The 24962-nt window shown below is 45.6% G+C and overlaps 1 protein-coding gene across 4 annotated transcripts in view; it reads left to right on the forward strand.

Moving 5' to 3' along the window:
• nomo (nodal modulator) overlaps positions 1 to 24962 on the forward strand; it is a 67713-nt gene that overhangs the window by 19241 nt on the left and 23510 nt on the right. For all 4 annotated transcript variants that reach the window (XM_079499212.1, XM_079499211.1, XM_079499214.1 and 1 more), the window contains 7 exons: positions 1270 to 1411; positions 6033 to 6164; positions 17998 to 18134; positions 18499 to 18586; positions 18834 to 18897; positions 19073 to 19168; positions 20133 to 20375. In XM_079499212.1, the coding sequence (XP_079355338.1) occupies positions 1270 to 1411; positions 6033 to 6164; positions 17998 to 18134; positions 18499 to 18586; positions 18834 to 18897; positions 19073 to 19168; positions 20133 to 20375 (902 nt within the window). The remainder of the gene's footprint in view (positions 1 to 1269; positions 1412 to 6032; positions 6165 to 17997; positions 18135 to 18498; positions 18587 to 18833; positions 18898 to 19072; positions 19169 to 20132; positions 20376 to 24962) is intronic.

The following is a 24962-nucleotide window of genomic DNA, read 5'->3' on the forward strand; positions in this document are numbered from 1 at the left end:
GCATGCTGAAAATAGCAGATCTACAAGCTCACAACGCGTCGCAGTCGACTAAATTCGCAGGTGATTTAGTCGACTAAAATGTGTCTTGGCGGGCCTTGATGCCGTCGTAATGGCTGATTTTACACTTGCTGAAAATAGCCGATCTACAAGCTCGCAACGCGTTGCAGCGGTGTGAGCTTGTAGATCTGCTATTTTCAGGTGGGAGTCGGCGGCCAATAGGCCTATCTCACAGCCCGCTTTCCACGCCCACTTCCGGTAAATAGTGGTGTCATTTAACATTAGCATTTACACGTTTTTTTCTCTGGAGAATCTAAGTACATTTTCTAATGTAAAAATGTGACAGACCAATATTATTATGAAGCAAACAAGATGGTAAATCAGCTCGAACAGATAGAACAAACCTTACCTTGAGAAAACAAAAGTTGTAGACTTCTTAAATTACCTCTGTTAACATGTAGCGTCTATGGAGTGACGTCACGCTATCACCACTAACCCCGAAAGGGGGCGTATTAAGGGGGCGGGGAAATTCTGTGAGATAGGCTTATTAAATATATTTTTAATTGGCCGGGGGTCCTTGACTTGAAAATGTTTGAGAACGACTGACAGAAACATACCGGTAGGTTGTTCAGAAAACTGTCAGGATTTAGAAGACGATTTGTCGAATCGTCTTCAGGTCTAAATGCCCCCTGTATATGAAGTGTCATATTTGCACATGGCTAATGACCGAAATCAACTATTCTTCCTACTACCACTACCTCCGTGTTGTCGTCAGGTGTCTCTCCTGGAGGTGTCTCTGAACTAATGACCTCTACCTCCATCAGGTGTCTCTCCTGGAGGTGTCTCTGAACTAATGACCTCTACCTCCATCAGGTGTCTCTCCTGGAGGTGTCTCTGAACTAATGACCTCTACCTCCATCAGGTGTCTCTCCTGGAGGTGTCTCTGAACTAATGACCTATACCTCCATCAGGTGTCTCTCCTGGAGGTGTCTCTGAACTAATGACCTCTACCTCCATCAGGTGTCTCTCCTGGAGGTGTCTCTGAACTAATGACCTATACCTCCATCAGGTGTCTCTCCTGGAGGTGTCTCTGAACTAATGACCTCTACCTCCATCAGGTGTCTCTCCTGGAGGTGTCTCTGAACTAATGACCTCTACCACTGACCTCCATCAGGTGTCTCTCCTGGAGGTGTCTCTGAACTAATGACCTCTACCTCCATCAGGTGTCTCTCCTGGAGGTGTCTCTGAACTAATGACCTATACCTCCATCAGGTGTCTCTCCCGGAGGTGGAGGTGAAGGCTGGCCTGGCTCTGCAGCCCGCGGCCCTGGAGATGTCTCTGGTGGACCGGCCCATCTCCGAGCTGCTCTTCACCCAGTTCATGGCCTCTGTGTCGGGCAAAGTCTACTGTCTAGGTACAGTCCTATTGGTGCAAAGTCTACTGTCTAGGTACAGTTCTATTGGTGCAAAGTCTACTGTCTAGGTACAGTCCTATTGGTGCAAAGTCTACTGTCTAGGTACAGTTCTATTGGTGCAAAGTCTACTGTCTAGGTACAGTTCTATTGGTGCAAAGTCTACTGTCTAGGTACAGTTCTATTGGTGTAAAGTCTACTGTCTAGGTACAGTCCTATTGGTGCAAAGTCTACTGTCTAGGTACAGTTCTATTGGTGCAAAGTCTACTGTCTAGGTACAGTCCTATTGGTGCAAAGTCTACTGTCTGGGTACAGTTCTATTGGTGCAAAGTCTACTGTCTGGGTACAGTTCTATTGGTGCAAAGTCTACTGTCTGGGTACAGTTCTATTGGTGCAAAGTCTACTGTCTGGGTACAGTTCTATTGGTGCAAAGTCTACTGTCTGGGTACAGTTCTATTGGTGCAAAGTCTACTGTCTGGGTACAGTTCTATTGGTGCAAAGTCTACTGTCTGGGTACAGTTCTATTGGTGCAAAGTCTACTGTCTAGGTACAGTTCTATTGGTGCAAAGTCTACTGTCTAGGTACAGTCCTATTGGTGCAAAGTATACTGTCTAGGTACAGTTCTATTGGTGCAAAGGCTACTGTCTAGGTACAGTTCTATTGGTGCAAAGTCTACTGTCTAGGTACAGTCCTATTGGTGCAAAGTCTACTGTCTAGGTACAGTTCTATTGGTGCAAAGTCTACTGTCTAGGTACAGTTCTATTGGTGCAAAGTCTACTGTCTAGGTACAGTTCTATTGGTGCAAAGTCTACTGTCTAGGTACAGTTCTATTGGTGCAAAGTCTACTGTCTAGGTACAGTTCTATTGGTGCAAAGTCTACTGTCTAGGTACAGTTATATTGGTGCAAAGTCTACTGTCTAGGTACAGTTCTATTGGTGCAAAGTCTACTGTCTAGGTACAGTTCTATTGGTGCAAAGTCTACTGTCTGGGTACAGTTCTATTGGTGCAAAGTCTACTGTCTGGGTACAGTTCTACTGGTGCAAAGTCTACTGTCTGGGTACAGTCCTAGTGGTGCAAAGTCTACTGTCTGGGTACAGTTCTATTGGTGCAAAGTCTACTGTCTGGGTACAGTTCTATTGGTGCAAAGTCTACTGTCTGGGTACAGTTCTATTGGTGCAAAGTCTACTGTCTGGGTACAGTTCTATTGGTGCAAAGTCTACTGTCTGGGTACAGTTCTATTGGTGCAAAGTCTACTGTCTGGGTACAGTTCTATTGGTGCAAAGTCTACTGTCTGGGTACAGTCCTATTGGTGCAAAGTATACTGTCTGGGTACAGTTCTATTGGTGCAAAGGCTACTGTCTAGGTACAGTTCTATTGGTGCAAAGTCTACTGTCTAGGTACAGTCCTATTGGTGCAAAGTCTACTGTCTAGGTACAGTTCTATTGGTGCAAAGTCTACTGTCTAGGTACAGTTCTATTGGTGCAAAGTCTACTGTCTAGGTACAGTTCTATTGGTGCAAAGTCTACTGTCTAGGTACAGTTATATTGGTGCAAAGTCTACTGTCTAGGTACAGTTCTATTGGTGCAAAGTCTACTGTCTAGGTACAGTTCTATTGGTGCAAAGTCTACTGTCTGGGTACAGTTCTACTGGTGCAAAGTCTACTGTCTGGGTACAGTTCTACTGGTGCAAAGTCTACTGTCTGGGTACAGTCCTAGTGGTGCAAAGTCTACTGTCTGGGTACAGTTCTATTGGTGCAAAGTCTACTGTCTGGGTACAGTTCTATTGGTGCAAAGTCTACTGTCTGGGTACAGTCCTATTGGTGCAAAGTCTACTGTCTGGGTACAGTTCTATTGGTGCAAAGTCTACTGTCTGGGTACAGTCCTATTGGTGCAAAGTCTACTGTCTGGGTACAGTCCTATTGGTGCAAAGTCTACTGTCTAGGTACAGTCCTATTGGTGCAAAGTCTACTGTCTGGGTACAGTCCTATTGGTGCAAAGTCTACTGTCTGGGTACAGTCCTATTGGTGCAAAGTCTACTGTCTAGGTACAGTTATATTGGTGCAAAGTCTACTGTCTAGGTACAGTTCTATTGGTGCAAAGTCTACTGTCTAGGTACAGTTCTATTGGTGCAAAGTCTACTGTCTGGGTACAGTTCTACTGGTGCAAAGTCTACTGTCTGGGTACAGTTCTACTGGTGCAAAGTCTACTGTCTGGGTACAGTCCTAGTGGTGCAAAGTCTACTGTCTGGGTACAGTTCTATTGGTGCAAAGTCTACTGTCTGGGTACAGTTCTATTGGTGCAAAGTCTACTGTCTGGGTACAGTCCTATTGGTGCAAAGTCTACTGTCTGGGTACAGTTCTATTGGTGCAAAGTCTACTGTCTGGGTACAGTTCTATTGGTGCAAAGTCTACTGTCTGGGTACAGTCCTATTGGTGCAAAGTCTACTGTCTGGGTACAGTTCTATTGGTGCAAAGTCTACTGTCTGGGTACAGTCCTATTGGTGCAAAGTCTACTGTCTGGGTACAGTCCTATTGGTGCAAAGTCTACTGTCTAGGTACAGTCCTATTGGTGCAAAGTCTACTGTCTGGGTACAGTCCTATTGGTGCAAAGTCTACTGTCTGGGTACAGTCCTATTGGTGCAAAGTCTACTGTCTAGGTACAGTCCTATTGGTGCAAAGTCTACTGTCTGGGTACAGTCCTATTGGTGCAAAGTCTACTGTCTGGGTACAGTCCTATTGGTGCAAAGTCTACTGTCTGGGTACAGTCCTATTGGTGCAAAGTCTACTGTCTGGGTACAGTCCTATTGGTGCAAAGTCTACTGTCTGGGTACAGTCCTATTGGTGCAAAGTCTACTGTCTGGGTACAGTCCTTAGTGTCTCAGAGTGTTCAGTAAATCACAGATCATTAAGACCTGACTGGAGTGGACCAGAGACGATGTAAAATACAGTGTTGATTTTGTTGACTCTAAAACTATGACAAATGTTCGTCGACTACCTTTTTGCACTGACTAAATGGAAACTATGACTTTTCATACTGAAAATAGCAGATCTACAAGCTCACAACGCGTTGCGCTGCAACACATTGTGAGCTTGTAGATCTGCTATTTTCAGCAAGTGTAAAATCAGTCATTACGACGGCTTCAAGGCCCGTCAAAATACATTTTAGTCGACAATAATCTTCTGATATTTAGTCTAGACTAACACTAAAACATTGCAGGTGACTAAAATGTGACTAAAACTAAATAAACTATAGGCCTATCTCACAGCCCCCTTTCCACGCCCCCTTCTGGTAGATAGTGGTGTCATTTAACATTAGGCATTACACTTTTTTTCTCTGGAGAATCTAAGTACATTTCCTAATGTTAAAATGTCAAAGACCGATAATAATATGAAGAAAACACAATGGTATAACAACTCAAATAAGTAGAATAAACCTTACCTTTACAAAACGGTAGTTTGTGCCTTGTGAAAATACCTCTTAACATGGAAGCCTATGGACCGCAGAAAAAATAACACCACTAGCTCCAAAAGGGGGCGGGGAAAGGCTGTGAGATAGGCCTATTAAGAGACTGTGAGTAAAACTACAATAACAAAATGTGCTTTCAAAATCAACACTGGTAGAAGAGGGCTGTTGGATGAGGGAAGAATTTCTGATGGCTGACATTTGGGCAAAATGAACTATGGAGCCTCTAGTGCATTTGAGTACAATGAACTATGGAGCCCTAGTGCATTTGAGTACAATGAACTATGGAGCCCTAGTGCATTTGAGTACAATGAACTATGGAGATTCATTTGAGTACAACCCAAGAGGAAAATTAGCAAGAGGCACAAACTCGACTTTACTTCCCGTATCTGCGTGAAGGGGGCGGGGACAATATTAGGAGGGAAGAATGTTGGAGTCTATTCATTTCCAATGGGAGAGTGAACGTGAACACAGCTTCTGAACCATTCCTTAACTCCATGGTCACTGAACTAAATACTGGACCCAATCATCACAAGGCGCACACTATTTTTTATATTCATACTAAAATGGCTTCTTTTAGCGAGACAAATCAGGAGAAAATCTACTTTATCGACCTCTCTTTATCCCAGCAACAAACTCTTGTGAGATTTGAGAGGAGTCAGGAAGCCTCTCTCTGTCCATCTGCAATTTGACGGACGACACATAGGGGGCTCTGGCCCCATATTTAAGATGAGAATATGTGATATATGAATATTATAACGTGAAATGAATGGACATAATAAAAGTGAAATAAAATGTGTATTCCAATGCTTAATAATATACATTTCCATAACTGTCTTAGACTCTTGGTTGATGGGGGCTGATTTGGGAAATGGGAATCATGACATTTGCCATATAATGCTCTCAATGCTCCACATGACATTGTCAGTGTTGTTGTCAGCCTGGGAGAAGGGAGGGGGGTGGAGGTCAGGGGAGAAGCAAACCACGCCTACTATATTTAGGAGACCATTTGTAGGCTTTGTGTACCATTTCGCCTCTAGTGGCTTAATGAAGTTCGCCCATCTTCATATATAGACCATCTTTGGTACAACTTACTTTAACCATTACTATTGTTTTGTTTCCTGACCTTTTTCTTTTACCTTTCTTGACCTTTTGACCTGCAGCGTCCTGCGATGACCTGTCGGTGACGTTGCAGCCAGTGAGCCGTCAGGGTGAGAGGAGGACCGTGGGTCTGTCGGGAAGCACCGACACCCTCAGCTTCTCCTTCGACAACATCCTGCCGGGGAAATACAAAGGTTTGTTGATAGATATAGGACACCATATGTAGTGCAATAGGAAATACAAAGGTTTGTTGATAGATATAGGACACCATATGTAGTGCAATGGGAAATACAAAGGTTTGTTGGTAGATATAGGACACCATATGTAGTGCAATGGGAAATACAAAGGTTTGTTGATAGATATAGGACACCATATGTAGTGCAATGGGAAATACAAAGGTTTGTTGGTAGATATAGGACACCATATGTAGTGCAATGGGAAATACAAAGGTTTGTTGTTAGATATAGGACACCATATGTAGTGCAATAGGAAATACAAAGGTTTGTTGTTAGATATAGGACACCATATGTAGTGCAATAGGAAATACAAAGGTTTGTTGGTAGATATAGGACACCATATGTAGTGCAATAGGAAATACAAAGGTTTGTTGGTAGATATAGGACACCATATGTAGTGCAATAGGAAATACAAAGGTTTGTTAGATATAGGACACCATATGTAGTGCAATGGGAAATACAAAGGTTTGTTAGATATAGGACACCATATGTAGTGCAATAGGAAATACAAAGGTTTGTTGGTAGATATAGGACACCATATGTAGTGCAATAGGAAATACAAAGGTTTGTTGGTAGATATAGGACACCATATGTAGTGCAATGGGAAATACAAAGGTTTGTTGGTAGATATAGGACACCATATGTAGTGCAATAGGAAATACAAAGGTTTGTTGATAGATATAGGACACCATATGTAGTGCAATGGGAAATACAAAGGTTTGTTGATAGATATAGGACACCATATGTAGTGCAATAGGAAATACAAAGGTTTGTTGATAGATATAGGACACCATATGTAGTGCAATAGGAAATACAAAGGTTTGTTGATAGATATAGGACACCATATGTAGTGCAATAGGAAATACAAAGGTTTGTTGATAGATATAGGACACCATATGTAGTGCAATGGGAAATACAAAGGTTTGTTGATGGATATAGGACACCATATGTAGTGCAATGGGAAATACAAAGGTTTGTTGTTAGATATAGGACACCATATGTAGTGCAATGGGAAATACAAAGGTTTGTTGATGGATATAGGACACCTAGTGCAATGGGAAATACAAAGGTTTGTTGATAGATATAGGACACCTAGTGCAATGGGAAATACAAAGGTTTGTTGGTAGATATAGGACACCATATGTAGTGCAATGGGAAATACAAAGGTTTGTTGATAGATATAGGACACCATATGTAGTGCAATAGGAAATACAAAGGTTTGTTGATAGATATAGGACACCATATGTAGTGCAATAGGAAATACAAAGGTTTGTTGATAGATATAGGACACCATATGTAGTGCAATGGGAAATACAAAGGTTTGTTAGATATAGGACACCATATGTAGTGCAATGGGAAATACAAAGGTTTGTTAGATATAGGACACCATATGTAGTGCAATGGGAAATACAAAGGTTTGTTGATAGATATAGGACACCATATGTAGTGCAATGGGAAATACAAAGGTTTGTTGTTAGATATAGGACACCATATGTAGTGCAATGGGAAATACAAAGGTTTGTTGTTAGATATAGGACACCATATGTAGTGCAATGGGAAATACAAAGGTTTGTTGGTAGATATAGGACACCATATGTAGTGCAATGGGAAATACAAAGGTTTGTTGATAGATATAGGACACCATATGTAGTGCAATGGGAAATACAAAGGTTTGTTGATAGATATAGGACACCATATGTAGTGCAATGGGAAATACAAAGGTTTGTTGATAGATATAGGACACCATATGTAGTGCAATGGGAAATACAAAGGTTTGTTGTTAGATATAGGACACCATATGTAGTGCAATGGGAAATACAAAGGTTTGTTGGTAGATATAGGACACCATATGTAGTGCAATGGGAAATACAAAGGTTTGTTGGTAGATATAGGACACCATATGTAGTGCAATGGGAAATACAAAGGTTTGTTGATAGATATAGGACACCATATGTAGTGCAATGGGAAATACAAAGGTTTGTTGGTAGATATAGGACACCATATGTAGTGCAATGGGAAATACAAAGGTAAGTCCCTCCCCAACCCGCCCTTGTCCAATAGACACGTTAGCAGTGAGGAGACAGGACAAGTTGTCCATCTCACCCATTGAGATGCATGTTAAATGACGGGATTTCTCCATATGGACAAATGTGCATGACATTATTTAAATACAATACGAGGAAATGACACAGGGAGAAATCGACTTTAAACGACTACCCGGCAGGAGTTTTCATGTTGCATGGTAAGACTGCGGTCACCTGCATAGCAACTATTTGGATTGGCATTGGACAATATTGCTTTTTGGGGTGGGATTTAGCGAAGGGCTAATTGTCTCCTAACTTTGTCTTTTTTGTGGTGAACAGCCAGTATCTCCCATGAAGAGTAGTGTCTCTCCTAATGTTGTGTCTTTGTGGTGAACACCAGCCAGTATTTCTCCTAACGTTGTGTCTTTGTGTGGTGAACAGCCAGTATCTCCCATGAAGAGTGGTGTCTCTCCTAACGTTGTGTCTTTGTGGTGAACAGCCAGTATCTCCCATGAAGAGTGGTGTTTCTCCTAACGTTGTGTCTTTGTGGTGAACAGCCAGTATCTCCCATGAAGAGTGGGTGTTTCTCCTAACGTTGTGTCTCTTTGTGGTGAACAGCCAGTATCTCCCATGAAGAGTGGTGTTTCTCCTAACGTTGTGTCTCTGTGGTGAACAGCCAGTATCTCCCATGAAGAGTGGTGTTTCTCCTAACGTTGTGTGTCTTTGTGGTGAACAACACCAGCCAGTATCTCCCATGAAGAGTGGTGTCTCTCCTAACGTTGTGTCTCTGTGGTGAACAGCCAGTATCTCCCATGAAGAGTGGTGTCTCTCCTAACGTTGTGTCTTTGTGGTGAACAACACCAGCCAGTATCTCCCATGAAGAGCCAGTATTTCTCCTAACGTTGTGTCTTTGTGGTGAACACCAGCCAGTATTTCTCCTAACGTTGTGTGTCTTTGTGGTGAACAGCCAGTATCTCCCATGAAGAGTGGTGTTTCTCCTAACGTTGTGTGTCTTTGTGGTGAACAACACCAGCCAGTATCTCCCATGAAGAGTGGTGTTTCTCCTAACGTTGTGTCTCTGTGGTGAACAGCCAGTATCTCCCATGAAGAGTGGTGTTTCTCCTAACGTTGTGTCTCTGTGGTGAACAGCCAGTATCTCCCATGAAGAGTGGTGTTTCTCCTAACGTTGTGTCTCTGTGGTGAACAGCCAGTATCTCCCATGAAGAGTGGTGTTTCTCCTAACGTTGTGTCTCTGTGGTGAACAGCCAGTATCTCCCATGAAGAGTGGTGTTTCTCCTAACGTTGTGTCTCTGTGTGGTGAACAGCCAGTATCTCCCATGAAGAGTGGCGTTTCTCCTAACGTTGTGTCTCTGTGGTGAACAGCCAGTATCTCCCATGAAGAGTGGTGTTTCTCCTAACGTTGTGTCTCTGTGGTGAACAGCCAGTATCTCCCATGAAGAGTGGTGTTTCTCCTAACGTTGTGTCTCTGTGTGGTGAACAGCCAGTATCTCCCATGAAGAGTGGTGTTTCTCCTAACGTTGTGTCTCTGTGGTGAACAGCCAGTATCTCCCATGAAGAGTGGTGTTTCTCCTAACGTTGTGTCTCTGTGGTGAACAGCCAGTATCTCCCATGAAGAGTGGTGTTTCTCCTAACGTTGTGTCTCTGTGTGGTGAACAGCCAGTATCTCCCATGAAGAGTGGTGTGTCTCCTAACGTTGTGTCTCTGTCTCTGTGTGGTGAACAGCCAGTATCTCCCATGAAGAGTGGTGTTTCTCCTAACGTTGTGTCTCTGTGTGGTGAACAGCCAGTATCTCCCATGAAGAGTGGTGTTTCTCCTAACGTTGTGTCTCTTTGTGGTGAACAGCCAGTATCTCCCATGAAGAGTGGTGTTTCTCCTAACGTTGTGTCTCTTTGTGGTGAACAGCCAGTATCTCCCATGAAGAGTGGTGTCTCTCCTAACGTTGTGTCTCTGTGTGGTGAACAGCCAGTATCTCCCATGAAGAGTGGTGTCTCTCCTAACGTTGTGTCTCTTTGTGGTGAACAGCCAGTATCTCCCATGAAGAGTGGTGTTTCTCCTAACATTGTGTGTCTTTGTGGTGAACAGCCAGTATCTCCCATGAAGAGTGGTGTTTCTCCTAACATTGTGTGTCTTTGTGGTGAACAGCCAGTATCTCCCATGAAGAGTGGTGTTTCTCCTAACGTTGTGTCTCTTTGTGGTGAACAGCCAGTATCTCCCATGAAGAGTGGTGTTTCTCCTAACGTTGTCTCTTTGTGATGAACAGCCAGTATCTCCCATGAAGAGTGGTGTTTCTCCTAACGTTGTCTCTTTGTGGTGAACAGCCAGTATCTCCCATGAAGAGTGGTGTTTCTCCTAACGTTGTGTCTCTTTGTGATGAACAGCCAGTATCTCCCATGAAGAGTGGCGTTTCTCCTAACGTTGTGTCTCTTTGTGGTGAACAGCCAGTATCTCCCATGAAGAGTGGTGTTTCTCCTAACGTTGTGTCTCTGTGGTGAACAGCCAGTATCTCCCATGAAGAGTGGTGTTTCTCCTAACATTGTGTGTCTTTGTGGTGAACAGCCAGTATATCCCATGAAGAGTGGTGTTTCTCCTAACATTGTGTGTCTTTGTGGTGAACAGCCAGTATCTCCCATGAAGAGTGGTGTTTCTCCTAACGTTGTGTCTCTTTGTGATGAACAGCCAGTATCTCCCATGAAGAGTGGTGTTTCTCCTAACGTTGTCTCTTTGTGGTGAACAGCCAGTATCTCCCATGAAGAGTGGTGTTTCTCCTAACGTTGTCTCTTTGTGATGAACAGCCAGTATCTCCCATGAAGAGTGGCGTTTCTCCTAACGTTGTGTCTCTTTGTGGTGAACAGCCAGTATCTCCCATGAAGAGTGGTGTTTCTCCTAACGTTGTGTCGCTGTGTGGTGAACAGCCAGTATCTCCCATGAAGAGTGGTGTTTCTCCTAACGTTGTGTCTCTGTGTGGTGAACAGCCAGTATCTCCCATGAAGAGTGGTGTTTCTCCTAACAGTGTGTCTCTTTGTGGTGAACAGCCAGTATCTCCCATGAAGAGTGGTGTTTCTCCTAACGTTGTCTCTGTGTGGTGAACAGCCAGTATCTCCCATGAAGAGTGGTGTTTCTCCTAACATTGTGTGTCTTTGTGGTGAACAGCCAGTATCTCCCATGAAGAGTGGTGTTTCTCCTAACATTGTGTGTCTTTGTGGTGAACAGCCAGTATCTCCCATGAAGAGTGGTGTTTCTCCTAACGTTGTGTCTCTGTGGTGAACAGCCAGTATCTCCCATGAAGAGTGGTGTTTCTCCTAACATTGTGTCTCTTTGTGATGAATAGCCAGTGTCTCCCATGAAGAGTGGTGTTTCTCCTAACGTTGTGTCTCTTTGTGATGAACAGCCAGTATCTCCCATGAAGAGTGGTGTTTCTCCTAACGTTGTCTCTTTGTGGTGAACAGCCAGTATCGCCCATGAAGAGTGGTGTTTCTCCTAACGTTGTGTCTCTTTGTGATGAACAGCCAGTATCTCCCATGAAGAGTGGCGTTTCTCCTAACGTTGTGTCTCTTTGTGGTGAACAGCCAGTATCTCCCATGAAGAGTGGTGTTTCTCCTAACGTTGTGTCGCTGTGTGGTGAACAGCCAGTATCTCCCATGAAGAGTGGTGTTTCTCCTAACGTTGTGTCGCTGTGTGGTGAACAGCCAGTATCTCCCATGAAGAGTGGTGTTTCTCCTAACGTTGTGTCTCTGTGGTGAACAGCCAGTATCTCCCATGAAGAGTGGTGTTTCTCCTAACATTGTGTCTCTTTGTGGTGAACAGCCAGTATCTCCCATGAAGAGTGGTGTTTCTCCTAACGTTGTCTCTGTGTGGTGAACAGCCAGTATCTCCCATGAAGAGTGGTGTTTCTCCTAACATTGTGTGTCTTTGTGGTGAACAGCCAGTATCTCCCATGAAGAGTGGTGTTTCTCCTAACATTGTGTGTCTTTGTGGTGAACAGCCAGTATCTCCCATGAAGAGTGGTGTTTCTCCTAACGTTGTGTCTCTGTGGTGAACAGCCAGTATCTCCCATGAAGAGTGGCGTTTCTCCTAACGTTGTGTCTCTTTGTGGTGAACAGCCAGTATCTCCCATGAAGAGTGGTGTTTCTCCTAACGTTGTCTCTTTGTGATGAACAGCCAGTATCTCCCATGAAGAGTGGTGTTTCTCCTAACGTTGTCTCTTTGTGGTGAACAGCCAGTATCTCCCATGAAGAGTGGTGTTTCTCCTAACGTTGTGTCTCTTTGTGATGAACAGCCAGTATCTCCCATGAAGAGTGGCGTTTCTCCTAACGTTGTGTCTCTTTGTGGTGAACAGCCAGTATCTCCCATGAAGAGTGGTGTTTCTCCTAACATTGTGTGTCTTTGTGGTGAACAGCCAGTATATCCCATGAAGAGTGGTGTTTCTCCTAACATTGTGTGTCTTTGTGGTGAACAGCCAGTATCTCCCATGAAGAGTGGTGTTTCTCCTAACGTTGTGTCTCTGTGGTGAACAGCCAGTATCTCCCATGAAGAGTGGCGTTTCTCCTAACGTTGTGTCTCTTTGTGGTGAACAGCCAGTATCTCCCATGAAGAGTGGTGTTTCTCCTAACATTGTGTCTCTTTGTGATGAACAGCCAGTATCTCCCATGAAGAGTCGTGTTTCTCCTAACGTTGTGTCTCTGTGTGGTGAACAGCCAGTATCTCCCATGAAGAGTGGTGTTTCTCCTAACGTTGTGTCTTTGTGTGGTGAACAGCCAGTATCTCCCATGAAGAGTGGTGTTTCTCCTAACATTGTGTCTCTTTGTGGTGAACAGCCAGTATCTCCCATGAAGAGTGGTGTTTCTCCTAACATTGTGTCTCTTTGTGGAACAGCCAGTATCTCCCATGAAGAGTGGTGTTTCTCCTAACGTTGTGTCTCTGTGTGGTGAACAGCCAGTATCTCCCATGAAGAGTGGTGTTTCTCCTAACGTTGTGTCTCTGTGTGGTGAACAGCCAGTATCTCCCATGAAGAGTGGTGTTTCTCCTAACATTGTGTCTCTTTGTGATGAACAGCCAGTATCTCCCATGAAGAGTGGTGTTTCTCCTAACATTGTGTGTCTTTGTGGTGAACAGCCAGTATATCCCATGAAGAGTGGTGTTTCTCCTAACATTGTGTGTCTTTGTGGTGAACAGCCAGTATCTCCCATGAAGAGTGGTGTTTCTCCTAACGTTGTGTCTCTGTGGTGAACAGCCAGTATCTCCCATGAAGAGTGGTGTTTCTCCTAACATTGTGTCTCTTTGTGGTGAACAGCCAGTATCTCCCATGAAGAGTGGTGTTTCTCCTAACGTTGTGTCTTTGTGGTGAACAGCCAGTATCTCCCATGAAGAGTGGTGTTTCTCCTAACGTTGTGTCTCTTTGTGATGAACAGCCAGTATCTCCCATGAAGAGTGGTGTTTCTCCTAACGTTGTCTCTTTGTGGTGAACAGCCAGTATCTCCCATGAAGAGTGGTGTTTCTCCTAACGTTGTGTCTCTTTGTGGTGAACAGCCAGTATCTCCCATGAAGAGTGGTGTTTCTCCTAATGTTGTCTTTGTGTGGTGAACAGCCAGTATCTCCCATGAAGAGTGGTGTTTCTCCTAACGTTGTGTCTCTGTGTGGTGAACAGCCAGTATCTCCCATGAAGAGTGGTGTTTCTCCTAACGTTGTGTCTCTGTGGTGAACAGCCAGTATCTTCCATGAAGAGTGGTGTTTCTCCTAACGTTGTGTCTCTGTGGTGAACAGCCAGTATCTTCCATGAAGAGTGGTGTTTCTCCTAATGTTGTGTCTTTGTGTGGTGAACAGCCAGTATCTCCCATGAAGAGTGGTGTTTCTCCTAACGTTGTGTCTCTTTGTGGTGAACACCAGCCAGTATCTCCCATGAAGAGTGGTGTTTCTCCTAACGTTGTGTCTCTTTGTGGTGAACAGCCAGTATCTCCCATGAATTGTGGCGTTTCTCCTAACGTTGTGTCTCTGTGGTGAACAGCCAGTATCTCCCATGAAGAGTGGTGTTTCTCCTAACGTTGTGTCTCTTTGTGGTGAACAGCCAGTATCTCCCATGAAGAGTGGTGTTTCTCCTAACGTTGTGTCTCTTTGTGGTGAACAGCCAGTATCTCCCATGAAGAGTGGTGTTTCTCCTAACATTGTGTCTCTTTGTGATGAACAGCCAGTATCTCCCATGAAGAGTGGTGTTTCTCCTAACGTTGTGTCTCTTTGTGGTGAACAGCCAGTATCTCCCATGAAGAGTGGTGTTTCTCCTAACGTTGTGTCTCTGTGGTGAACAGCCAGTATCTCCCATGAAGAGTGGTGTTTCTCCTAACATTGTGTCTCTGTGGTGAACAGCCAGTATCTCCCATGAAGAGTGGTGTTTCTCCTAACGTTGTGTCTCTTTGTGGTGAACAGCCAGTATCTCCCATGAAGAGTGGTGTTTCCCCTAACGTTGTGTCTCTGTGTGGTGAACAGCCAGTATCTCCCATGAAGAGTGGTGTTTCTCCTAACATTGTGTCTCTGTGTGGTGAACAGCAAGTATCTCCCATGAAGAGTGGTGTTTATCCTAACGTTGTGTCTCTGTGTGGTGAACAGCCAGTATCTCCCATGAAGAGTGGTGTTTCTCCTAACATTGTGTCTCTGTGTGGTGAACAGCCAGTATCTCCCATGAAGAGTGGTGTTTCTCCTAACGTTGTGTCTCTGTGTGGTGAACAGCCAGTATCTCCCATGAAGAGTGGTGTTTCTCCTAACGTTGTGTGAATTTGTGGTGAACAGCCAGTATCTCCCATGAAGAGTGGTGTTTCTCCTAACATTGTGTGTCTTTGTGGTGAACAGCCAGTATCTCCCATGAAGAGTGGTGTTTCTCCTAACGTTGTGTCTCTTTGTGGTGAACAGCCAGTATATCCCATGAAGAGTGGTGTTTCTCCTAACGTTGTGTCTCTTTGTGGTGAACAGCCAGTATCTCCCATGAAGAGTGGATGTTTCTCCTAACGTTGTGTCTCTGTGTGTCTCTTTGTGGTGAACAGCCAGTATCTCCCATGAAGAGTGGTGTTTCTCCTAACGTTGTCTCTGTGTGTCTCTTTGTGGTGAACAGCCAGTTTCTCCCATGAAGAGTGGTGTTTCTCCTAACGTTGTGTCGCTGTGTGGTGAACAGCCAGTATCTCCCATGAAGAGTGGTGTTTCTCCTAACGTTGTGTCTCTTTGTGGTGAACAGCCAGTATCTCCCATGAAGAGTGGTGTTTCTCCTAACGTTGTGTCTCTTTGTGGTGAACAGCCAGTATCTCCCATGAAGAGTGGTGTTTCTCCTAACGTTGTGTCTCTGTGTGGTGAACAGCCAGTATATCCCATGAAGAGTGGTGTTTCTCCTAACGTTGTGTCTCTGTGGTGAACAGCCAGTATCTCCCATGAAGAGTGGTGTTTCTCCTAACGTTGTGTCTCTGTGGTGAACAGCCAGTATCTCCCATGAAGAGTGGTGTTTCTCCTAACATTGTGTCTCTGTGGTGAACAGCCAGTATCTCCCATGAAGAGTGGTGTTTCTCCTAACGTTGTGTCTCTTTGTGGTGAACAGCCAGTATCTCCCATGAAGAGTGGTGTTTCCCCTAACGTTGTGTCTCTGTGTGGTGAACACCCAGTATCTCCCATGAAGAGTGGTGTTTCTCCTAACATTGTGTCTCTGTGTGGTGAACAGCCAGTATCTCCCATGAAGAGTGGTGTTTATCCTAACGTTGTGTCTCTGTGTGGTGAACAGCCAGTATCTCCCATGAAGAGTGGTGTTTCTCCTAACATTGTGTCTCTGTGTGGTGAACAGCCAGTATCTCCCATGAAGAGTGGTGTTTCTCCTAACGTTGTGTCTCTGTGTGGTGAACAGCCAGTATCTCCCATGAAGAGTGGTGTTTCTCCTAACGTTGTGTCTCTTTGTGATGAACAGCCAGTATCTCCCATGAAGAGTGGTGTTTCTCCTAACGTTGTGTCTCTGTGGTGAACAGCCAGTATCTCCCATGAAGAGTGGTGTTTCTCCTAACGTTGTGTCTCTGTGGTGAACAGCCAGTATCTCCCATGAAGAGTGGTGTTTCTCCTAACGTTGTGTCTCTGTGGTGAACAGCCAGTATCTCCCATGAAGAGTGGTGTTTCTCCTAACATTGTGTGTCTTTGTGGTGAACAGCCAGTATCTCCCATGAAGAGTGGTGTTTCTCCTAACATTGTGTCTCTTTGTGGTGAACAGCCAGTATCTCCCATGAAGAGTGGTGTTTCTCCTAACGTTGTGTCTCTGTGGTGAACAGCCAGTATCTCCCATGAAGAGTGGTGTTTCTCCTAACATTGTGTCTCTTTGTGGTGAACAGCCAGTATCTCCCATGAAGAGTGGTGTTTCTCCTAACGTTGTGTCTCTGTGTGTCTCTGTGTGGTGAACAGCCAGTATCTCCCATGAAGAGTGGTGTTTCTCCTAACATTGTGTCTCTTTGTGGTGAACAGCCAGTATCTCCCATGAAGAGTGGTGTTTCTCCTAACGTTGTGTCTTTGTGGTGAACAGCCAGTATCTCCCATGAAGAGTGGTGTTTCTCCTAACATTGTGTCTCTGTGTGTCTCTGTGTGGTGAACAGCCAGTATCTCCCATGAAGAGTGGTGTGTCTCCTAACGTTGTGTCTCTGTGTGGTGAACAGCCAGTATCTCCCATGAAGAGTGGTGTTTCTCCTAACGTTGTGTCTTTGTGGTGAACAGCCAGTATCTCCCATGAAGAGTGGTGTTTCTCCTAACGTTGTGTCTCTGTGGTGAACAGCCAGTATCTCCCATGAAGAGTGGCGTTTCTCCTAACGTTGTGTCTTTGTGGTGAACAGCCAGTATCTCCCATGAAGAGTGGTGTTTCTCCTAACGTTGTGTCTCTGTGGTGAACAGCCAGTATATCCCATGAAGAGTGGTGTTTCTCCTAACGTTGTGTCTCTGTGTGGTGAACAGCCAGTATCTCCCATGAAGAGTGGTGTTTCTCCTAACGTTGTGTCTTTGTGGTGAACAGCCAGTATCTCCCATGAAGAGTGGTGTTTCTCCTAACGTTGTGTCTCTGTGGTGAACAGCCAGTATCTCCCATGAAGAGTGGCGTTTCTCCTAACGTTGTGTCTTTGTGGTGAACAGCCAGTATCTCCCATGAAGAGTGGTGTTTCTCCTAACGTTGTGTCTCTGTGGTGAACAGCCAGTATCTCCCATGAAGAGTGGCGTTTCTCCTAACGTTGTGTCTTTGTGGTGAACAGCCAGTATCTCCCATGAAGAGTGGTGTTTCTCCTAACGTTGTGTCTCTGTGTGTCTCTGTGTGGTGAACAGCCAGTATCTCCCATGAAGAGTGGTGTTTCTCCTAACGTTGTGTCTCTGTGTGTCTCTGTGTGGTGAACAGCCAGTATCTCCCATGAAGAGTGGTGTTTCTCCTAACATTGTGTCTTTGTGGTGAACAGCCAGTATCTCCCATGAAGAGTGGTGTTTCTCCTAACATTGTGTCTCTGTGGTGAACAGCCAGTATCTCCCATGAAGAGTGGTGTTTCTCCTAACGTTGTGTCTTTGTGGTGAACAGCCAGTATCTCCCATGAAGAGTGGTGTTTCTCCTAACATTGTGTCTCTTTGTGGTGAACAGCCAGTATCTCCCATGAAGAGTGGTGTTTCTCCTAACGTTGTGTCTCTGTGTGGTGAACAGCCAGTATCTCCCATGAAGAGTGGTGTTTCTCCTAACGTTGTGTCTCTGTGTGTCTCTGTGTGGTGAACAGCCAGTATCTCCCATGAAGAGTGGTGCTGGAAACACAAGTCGGTGGAGGTGGAGGTTCTGGAGTCGGACGTCCTCGGGGTGGAGTTCCGACAGATCGGCTACATCCTGCGCTGCTCGCTGTCTCACGCCATCACACTGGTCAGTAACACACTGTGTGTGTGTGTGTGTGTGTGTGTGTGGCGACTGTGGCTCAGGAGGTAGAGCAGGTCGTCCAATGATCCATGGGTGGGCGGTTCGAATCCCGGCTCCTCCTCCTGTCTACATGCCAAAGTGTCCTTGGGCAAGACACTGAACCCCAAATTGCGCCCAATGTGCAGGTTGGTGCCTTGCATGGCTTCCGCCGCAATCTGTGTATGAATGTGTGTGTGAATGTAATGCACGTAATGCACAATCTATCTAAAGGTGTGTGAATGTATGGGTGAATGTAATGCACAATCTATGTAAAGCGCCTTGGATAAAGGCGCTATATAAATGCACCATTTACCATTTTGTGTACACACAGGAGTTCTTCCAAGACGGCAGCAAACCAGAGAACGTGGGCGTGTACAACCTCTCTAAGGGAGTCAACCGCTTCTGCCTCTCCAAGCCCGGTAAATCTCCCCAGCCACCACCTCCCGTTAGCTAAACATAGCACCCCGCGTGGCCTAACAAGACGCGCCCTAACCCTCTCTCTCTCTCTCTCTCTCTCTCTCTCTCTCTCTCTCTCTCTCGTGTATAATGGGAGTAGCATGTTTTGCCCCCAGAAGGTGCCAGGCAGGCACACAACTAAATATAACACAGGAACAAAGTGATAAATCATCTCAAAATGTCCTTTTTTCCTTTTCTTCTCCCAACCAGGTGTTTACAAAGTCACCCCGCGTTCCTGCCACCAGTTCGAGCAGGACTACTACACTTACGACACGTAAGTACGGTGTGAACCTTTTGCACGGAACTCATCCATCTTGTCTTTGCGTTTCTCTCTTCCCCCCCCTCCTCCTCCCCTCCCCTCCCCCCCTCTCTCTCTCTGGTTCATCCACGTGTTATTCCCTCTTCTGCACGTTCAACCCCCATTTTAACGGCTTCGTTTTTCCCTCCAGGTCTGCCCCCTCCATCCTGACCCTGACCGCGGTCAGACACCACATGACCGGCCTCGTCACCACGGACAAGATACTGGACGTCACCGTCACCATCAAGTAATGAGGAGAAACTTTTTGCATAATCGTCAAATTGTTTCCATGTTGAAAAATGTCCATACATCGTCAAACATTTTTCAAAAATAGCATATCTACAAGCTTACAACACGCCGGCAAAAAGCTACTTTATGGCTTTGACAGCCCCATACATCCACACAGGAAAGTCCTATCTGATTGACAGCCCCATACATCCACACAGGAAAGTCCTATCTGATTGACAGCCCCAAACATCCAATCAGAAAAGTCCTATCTGATTGACAGCCCCATACATCCAATCAGAACAGTCCTATCTGATTGACAGCCCCATACATCCAATCAGAAAAGTCCAATCTGATTGACAGCCCCATACATCCAATCAGAACAGTCCTATCTGATTGACAGCCCCATACATCCAATCAGAACAGTCCTATCTGATTGACAGCCCCATACATCCAATCAGAAAAGTCCTATCTGATTGACAGCCCCATACATCCAATCAGAAAAGTCCTATCTGATTGACAGCCCCATACATCCAATCAGAAAAGTCCTATCTGATTGACAGCCCCATACATCCAATCAGAAAAGTCCTATCTGATTGACAGCCCCATACATCCAATCAGAAAAGTCCTATCTGATTGACAGCCCAATACATCCAATCAGAAAAGTCCTATCTGATTGATAGCCCCATACATCCAATCAGAAAAGTCCTATCTGATTGACAGCCCATAAATCCACACGGAAAAGTCCTAAACAAACATTTAAATGCCATGACAATGAATGGACAATTTTGAATGTTTGTGTAAACACAAACATTGCGTAACACCAACATTGAAGATGCTCTCTCTCTCTCTGTCTCTCTGTCTCTGTCTCTGTCTCTCTCTCTGTCTCTATCTCTCTCTCTGTCTGTCTCTGTCTCTGTCTCCGTCTCTGTCTCTGTCTCTGTCTCTCTCTCTGTCTATCTCTATATTTCTATCTCTCCCCCCAGGTCTTCCATCGAGAGCGAGCCTGCTCTGGTTCTGGGCCCGCTGCGCAGCGTGGAGGAGCAGCGTCTGGAGCAGCAGCTGCAGGAGATCGCTCTGCGGCGCCAGGAGAGAGAGCGCCGCGCGGCCGAGGGGGAGGGGGAAGGAGGGGCCGCTGGGGGAGACAACGCCGACAGCCCCGTCCCCGTCCAGGAGAGGGCCGGAGAGCTGACGGGACCCTTCCACTACGAGTTCTCCTACTGGGCCAGGTCTGTCCATCCATCCATCCATCCATCTTCAACCGCTTATCCGTAGTCGGGTCGTGGGGGCAACAGCTCCACCAGAGAGCTCCAGACTTCCCTCTCCAGAGAAACATTAGTGACTTCCTCCTGGGGGGATTCCGAGGCATTCCAAGGCCAGTGAGTCAATGTGTTTCCTCCAACTGCGCCTTGGTGGGGCGGTCTCCTCCCAGTGGGATGTGGTCCTTGGTCTGCCCCGGGGTCTCCTCCCAGTGGGACGTGGTCCTTGGTCTGCCCCGGGGTCTCCTCCCAGTGGGACGTGCGTCGAGGACCTCCCTATGGGGAGACGCCCGAGAGGCATCCTAACCAGATGCCCCGAACCACCTCAGCTGGCTCCTTTCCAGGCGAAGGAGCAGCGGCTCTACTCCGAGTCTCTCTCGTGTGACTGAACTTCTCACCCTATCTCTAAGGGAGATGCCAGCCACCCGTCGGAGAAAACTCATTTCGGCCGCTTGTATTCGCGACCTTATTCTTTCGGTCATGACCCACACTTCATGACCATAGGTGAGAGTAGGAACACTTCATGACCATATAAGGTGAGAGTAGGAACACTTCATGACCATAGAGGTGAGAGTAGGAACACTTCATGACCATAGGTGAGAGTAGGAACACTTCATGACCATATAGGTGAGAGTAGGAACACTTCATGACCATAGAGGTGAGAGTAGGAACACTTCATGACCATATAGGTGAGAGTAGGAACACTTCATGACCATAGAGGTGAGAGTAGGAACACTTCATGACCATAGGTGAGAGTAGGAACACTTCATGACCATAGGTGAGAGTAGGAACACTTCATGACCATAGGGTGAGAGGAGGAACACTTCATGACCATAGAGGTGAGAGTAGGAACACTTCATGACCATATAGGTGAGAGTAGGAACACTTCATGACCATAGGTGAGAGTAGGAACACTTCATGACCATAGGTGAGAGTAGGAACACTTCATGACCATAGGTGAGAGGAGGAACACTTCATGACCATAGAGGTGAGAGTAGGAACACTTCATGACCATAGAGGTGAGAGGAGGAACACTTCATGACCATAGAGGTGAGAGTAGGAACACTTCATGACCATAGGTGAGAGGAGGAACACTTCATGACCATAGAGGTGAGAGTAGGAACACTTCATGACCATAGGTGAGAGGAGGAACACTTCATGACCATAGAGGTGAGAGTAGGAACACTTCATGACCATAGAGGTGAGAGTAGGAACACTTCATGACCATATAGGTGAGAGTAGGAACACTTCATGACCATAGGTGAGAGTAGGAACACTTCATGACCATAGAGGTGAGAGTAGGAACACTTCATGACCATAGGTGAGAGTAGGAACACTTCATGACCATAGGTGAGAGTAGGAACACTTCATGACCATAGAGGTGAGAGTAGGAACACTTCATGACCATAGAGGTGAGAGTAGGAACACTTCATGACCATATGGGTGAGAGGAGGAACACTTCATGACCATAGAGGTGAGAGTAGGAACACTTCATGACCATAGAGGTGAGAGGAGGAACACTTCATGACCATAGAGGTGAGAGTAGGAACACTTCATGACCATAGGTGAGAGTAGGAACACTTCATGACCATAGGGTGAGAGGAGGAACACTTCATGACCATATAGGTGAGAGTAGGAACACTTCATGACCATAGAGGTGAGAGTAGGAACACTTCATGACCATAGAGGTGAGAGGAGGAACACTTCATGACCATATAGGTGAGAGTAGGAACACTTCATGACCATAGGTGAGAGTAGGAACACTTCATGACCATAGAGGTGAGAGTAGGAACACTTCATGACCATAGGTGAGAGTAGGAACACTTCATGACCATAGAGGTGAGAGGAGGAACACTTCATGACCATAGAGGTGAGAGTAGGAACACTTCATGACCATAGGTGAGAGGAGGAACACTTCATGACCATAGAGGTGAGAGTAGGAACACTTCATGACCATAGGTGAGAGGAGGAACACTTCATGACCATAGAGGTGAGAGGAGGAACACTTCATGACCATAGAGGTGAGAGTAGGAACACTTCATGACCATAGGTGAGAGGAGGAACACTTCATGACCATAGAGGTGAGAGGAGGAACACTTCATGACCATAGAGGTGAGAGGAGGAACACTTCATGACCATAGAGGTGAGAGTAGGAACACTTCATGACCATAGAGGTGAGAGTAGGAACACTTCATGACCATATAAGGTGAGAGTAGGAACACTTCATGACCATAGAGGTGAGAGTAGGAACACTTCATGACCATAGGTGAGAGTAGGAACACTTCATGACCATATAAGGTGAGAGTAGGAACACTTCATGACCATAGGTGAGAGTAGGAACACTTCATGACCATAGAGGTGAGAGGAGGAACACTTCATGACCATAGAGGTGAGAGGAGGAACACTTCATGACCATAGAGGTGAGAGGAGGAACACTTCATGACCATAGGTGAGAGTAGGAACACTTCATGACCATATAAGGTGAGAGTAGGAACACTTCATGACCATATAAGGTGAGAGTAGGAACACTTCATGACCATAGAGGTGAGAGGAGGAACACTTCATGACCATAGGTGAGAGTAGGAACACTTCATGACCATATAAGGTGAGAGGAGGAACACTTCATGACCATAGAGGTGAGAGGAGGAACACTTCATGACCATAGGTGAGAGTAGGAACACTTCATGACCATATAAGGTGAGAGTAGGAACACTTCATGACCATATAAGGTGAGAGTAGGAACACTTCATGACCATAGAGGTGAGAGGAGGAACACTTCATGACCATAGAGGTGAGAGTAGGAACACTTCATGACCATAGGTGAGAGTAGGAACACTTCATGACCATAGGTGAGAGTAGGAACACTTCATGACCATAGGTGAGAGGAGGAACACTTCATGACCATAGAGGTGAGAGGAGGAACACTTCATGACCATAGAGGTGAGAGTAGGAACACTTCATGACCATAGGTGAGAGTAGGAACACTTCATGACCATATAAGGTGAGAGTAGGAACACTTCATGACCATATAGGTGAGAGTAGGAACACTTCATGACCATAGGTGAGAGGAGGAACACTTCATGACCATAGAGGTGAGAGTAGGAACACTTCATGACCATAGGTGAGAGTAGGAACACTTCATGACCATATAAGGTGAGAGTAGGAACACTTCATGACCATATAAGGTGAGAGTAGGAACACTTCATGACCATAGGTGAGAGTAGGAACACTTCATGACCATAGAGGTGAGAGGAGGAACACTTCATGACCATAGAGGTGAGAGGAGGAACACTTCATGACCATAGGTGAGAGTAGGAACACTTCATGACCATATAAGGTGAGAGTAGGAACACTTCATGACCATATAGGTGAGAGTAGGAACACTTCATGACCATAGGTGAGAGGAGGAACACTTCATGACCATAGGTGAGAGGAGGAACACTTCATGACCATAGAGGTGAGAGGAGGAACACTTCATGACCATAGAGGTGAGAGTAGGAACACTTCATGACCATAGAGGTGAGAGTAGGAACACTTCATGACCATATAAGGTGAGAGTAGGAACACTTCATGACCATAGAGGTGAGAGGAGGAACACTTCATGACCATAGAGGTGAGAGGAGGAACACTTCATGACCATAGGTGAGAGTAGGAACACTTCATGACCATAGAGGTGAGAGGAGGAACACTTCATGACCATAGAGGTGAGAGTAGGAACACTTCATGACCATAGGTGAGAGTAGGAACACTTCATGACCATAGAGGTGAGAGTAGGAACACTTCATGACCATATAAGGTGAGAGTAGGAACACTTCATGACCATAGGTGAGAGTAGGAACACTTCATGACCATAGGTGAGAGTAGGAACACTTCATGACCATAGGTGAGAGTAGGAACACTTCATGACCATAGGTGAGAGGAGGAACACTTCATGACCATAGAGGTGAGAGTAGGAACACTTCATGACCATAGAGGTGAGAGGAGGAACACTTCATGACCATAGGTGAGAGTAGGAACACTTCATGACCATAGAGGTGAGAGGAGGAACACTTCATGACCATAGGTGAGAGGAGGAACACTTCATGACCATAGAGGTGAGAGGAGGAACACTTCATGACCATAGAGGTGAGAGTAGGAACACTTCATGACCATAGAGGTGAGAGTAGGAACACTTCATGACCATAGGTGAGAGTAGGAACACTTCATGACCATAGAGGTGAGAGGAGGAACACTTCATGACCATAGAGGTGAGAGGAGGAACACTTCATGACCATAGGGGTGAGAGGAGGAACACTTCATGACCATAGAGGTGAGAGTAGGAACACTTCATGACCATAGAGGTGAGAGTAGGAACACTTCATGACCATAGAGGTGAGAGTAGGAACACTTCATGACCATAGGGGTGAGAGGAGGAACACTTCATGACCATAGAGGTGAGAGGAGGAACACTTCATGACCATAGAGGTGAGAGGAGGAACACTTCATGACCATATGGGTGAGAGGAGGAACACTTCATGACCATATAGGTGAGAGGAGGAACACTTCATGACCATATGG

This window comes from Electrona antarctica, assembly GCF_951216825.1.
Source record: "Electrona antarctica genome assembly, chromosome: 4".
NCBI classification, from domain to species: domain Eukaryota; kingdom Metazoa; phylum Chordata; class Actinopteri; order Myctophiformes; family Myctophidae; genus Electrona; species Electrona antarctica.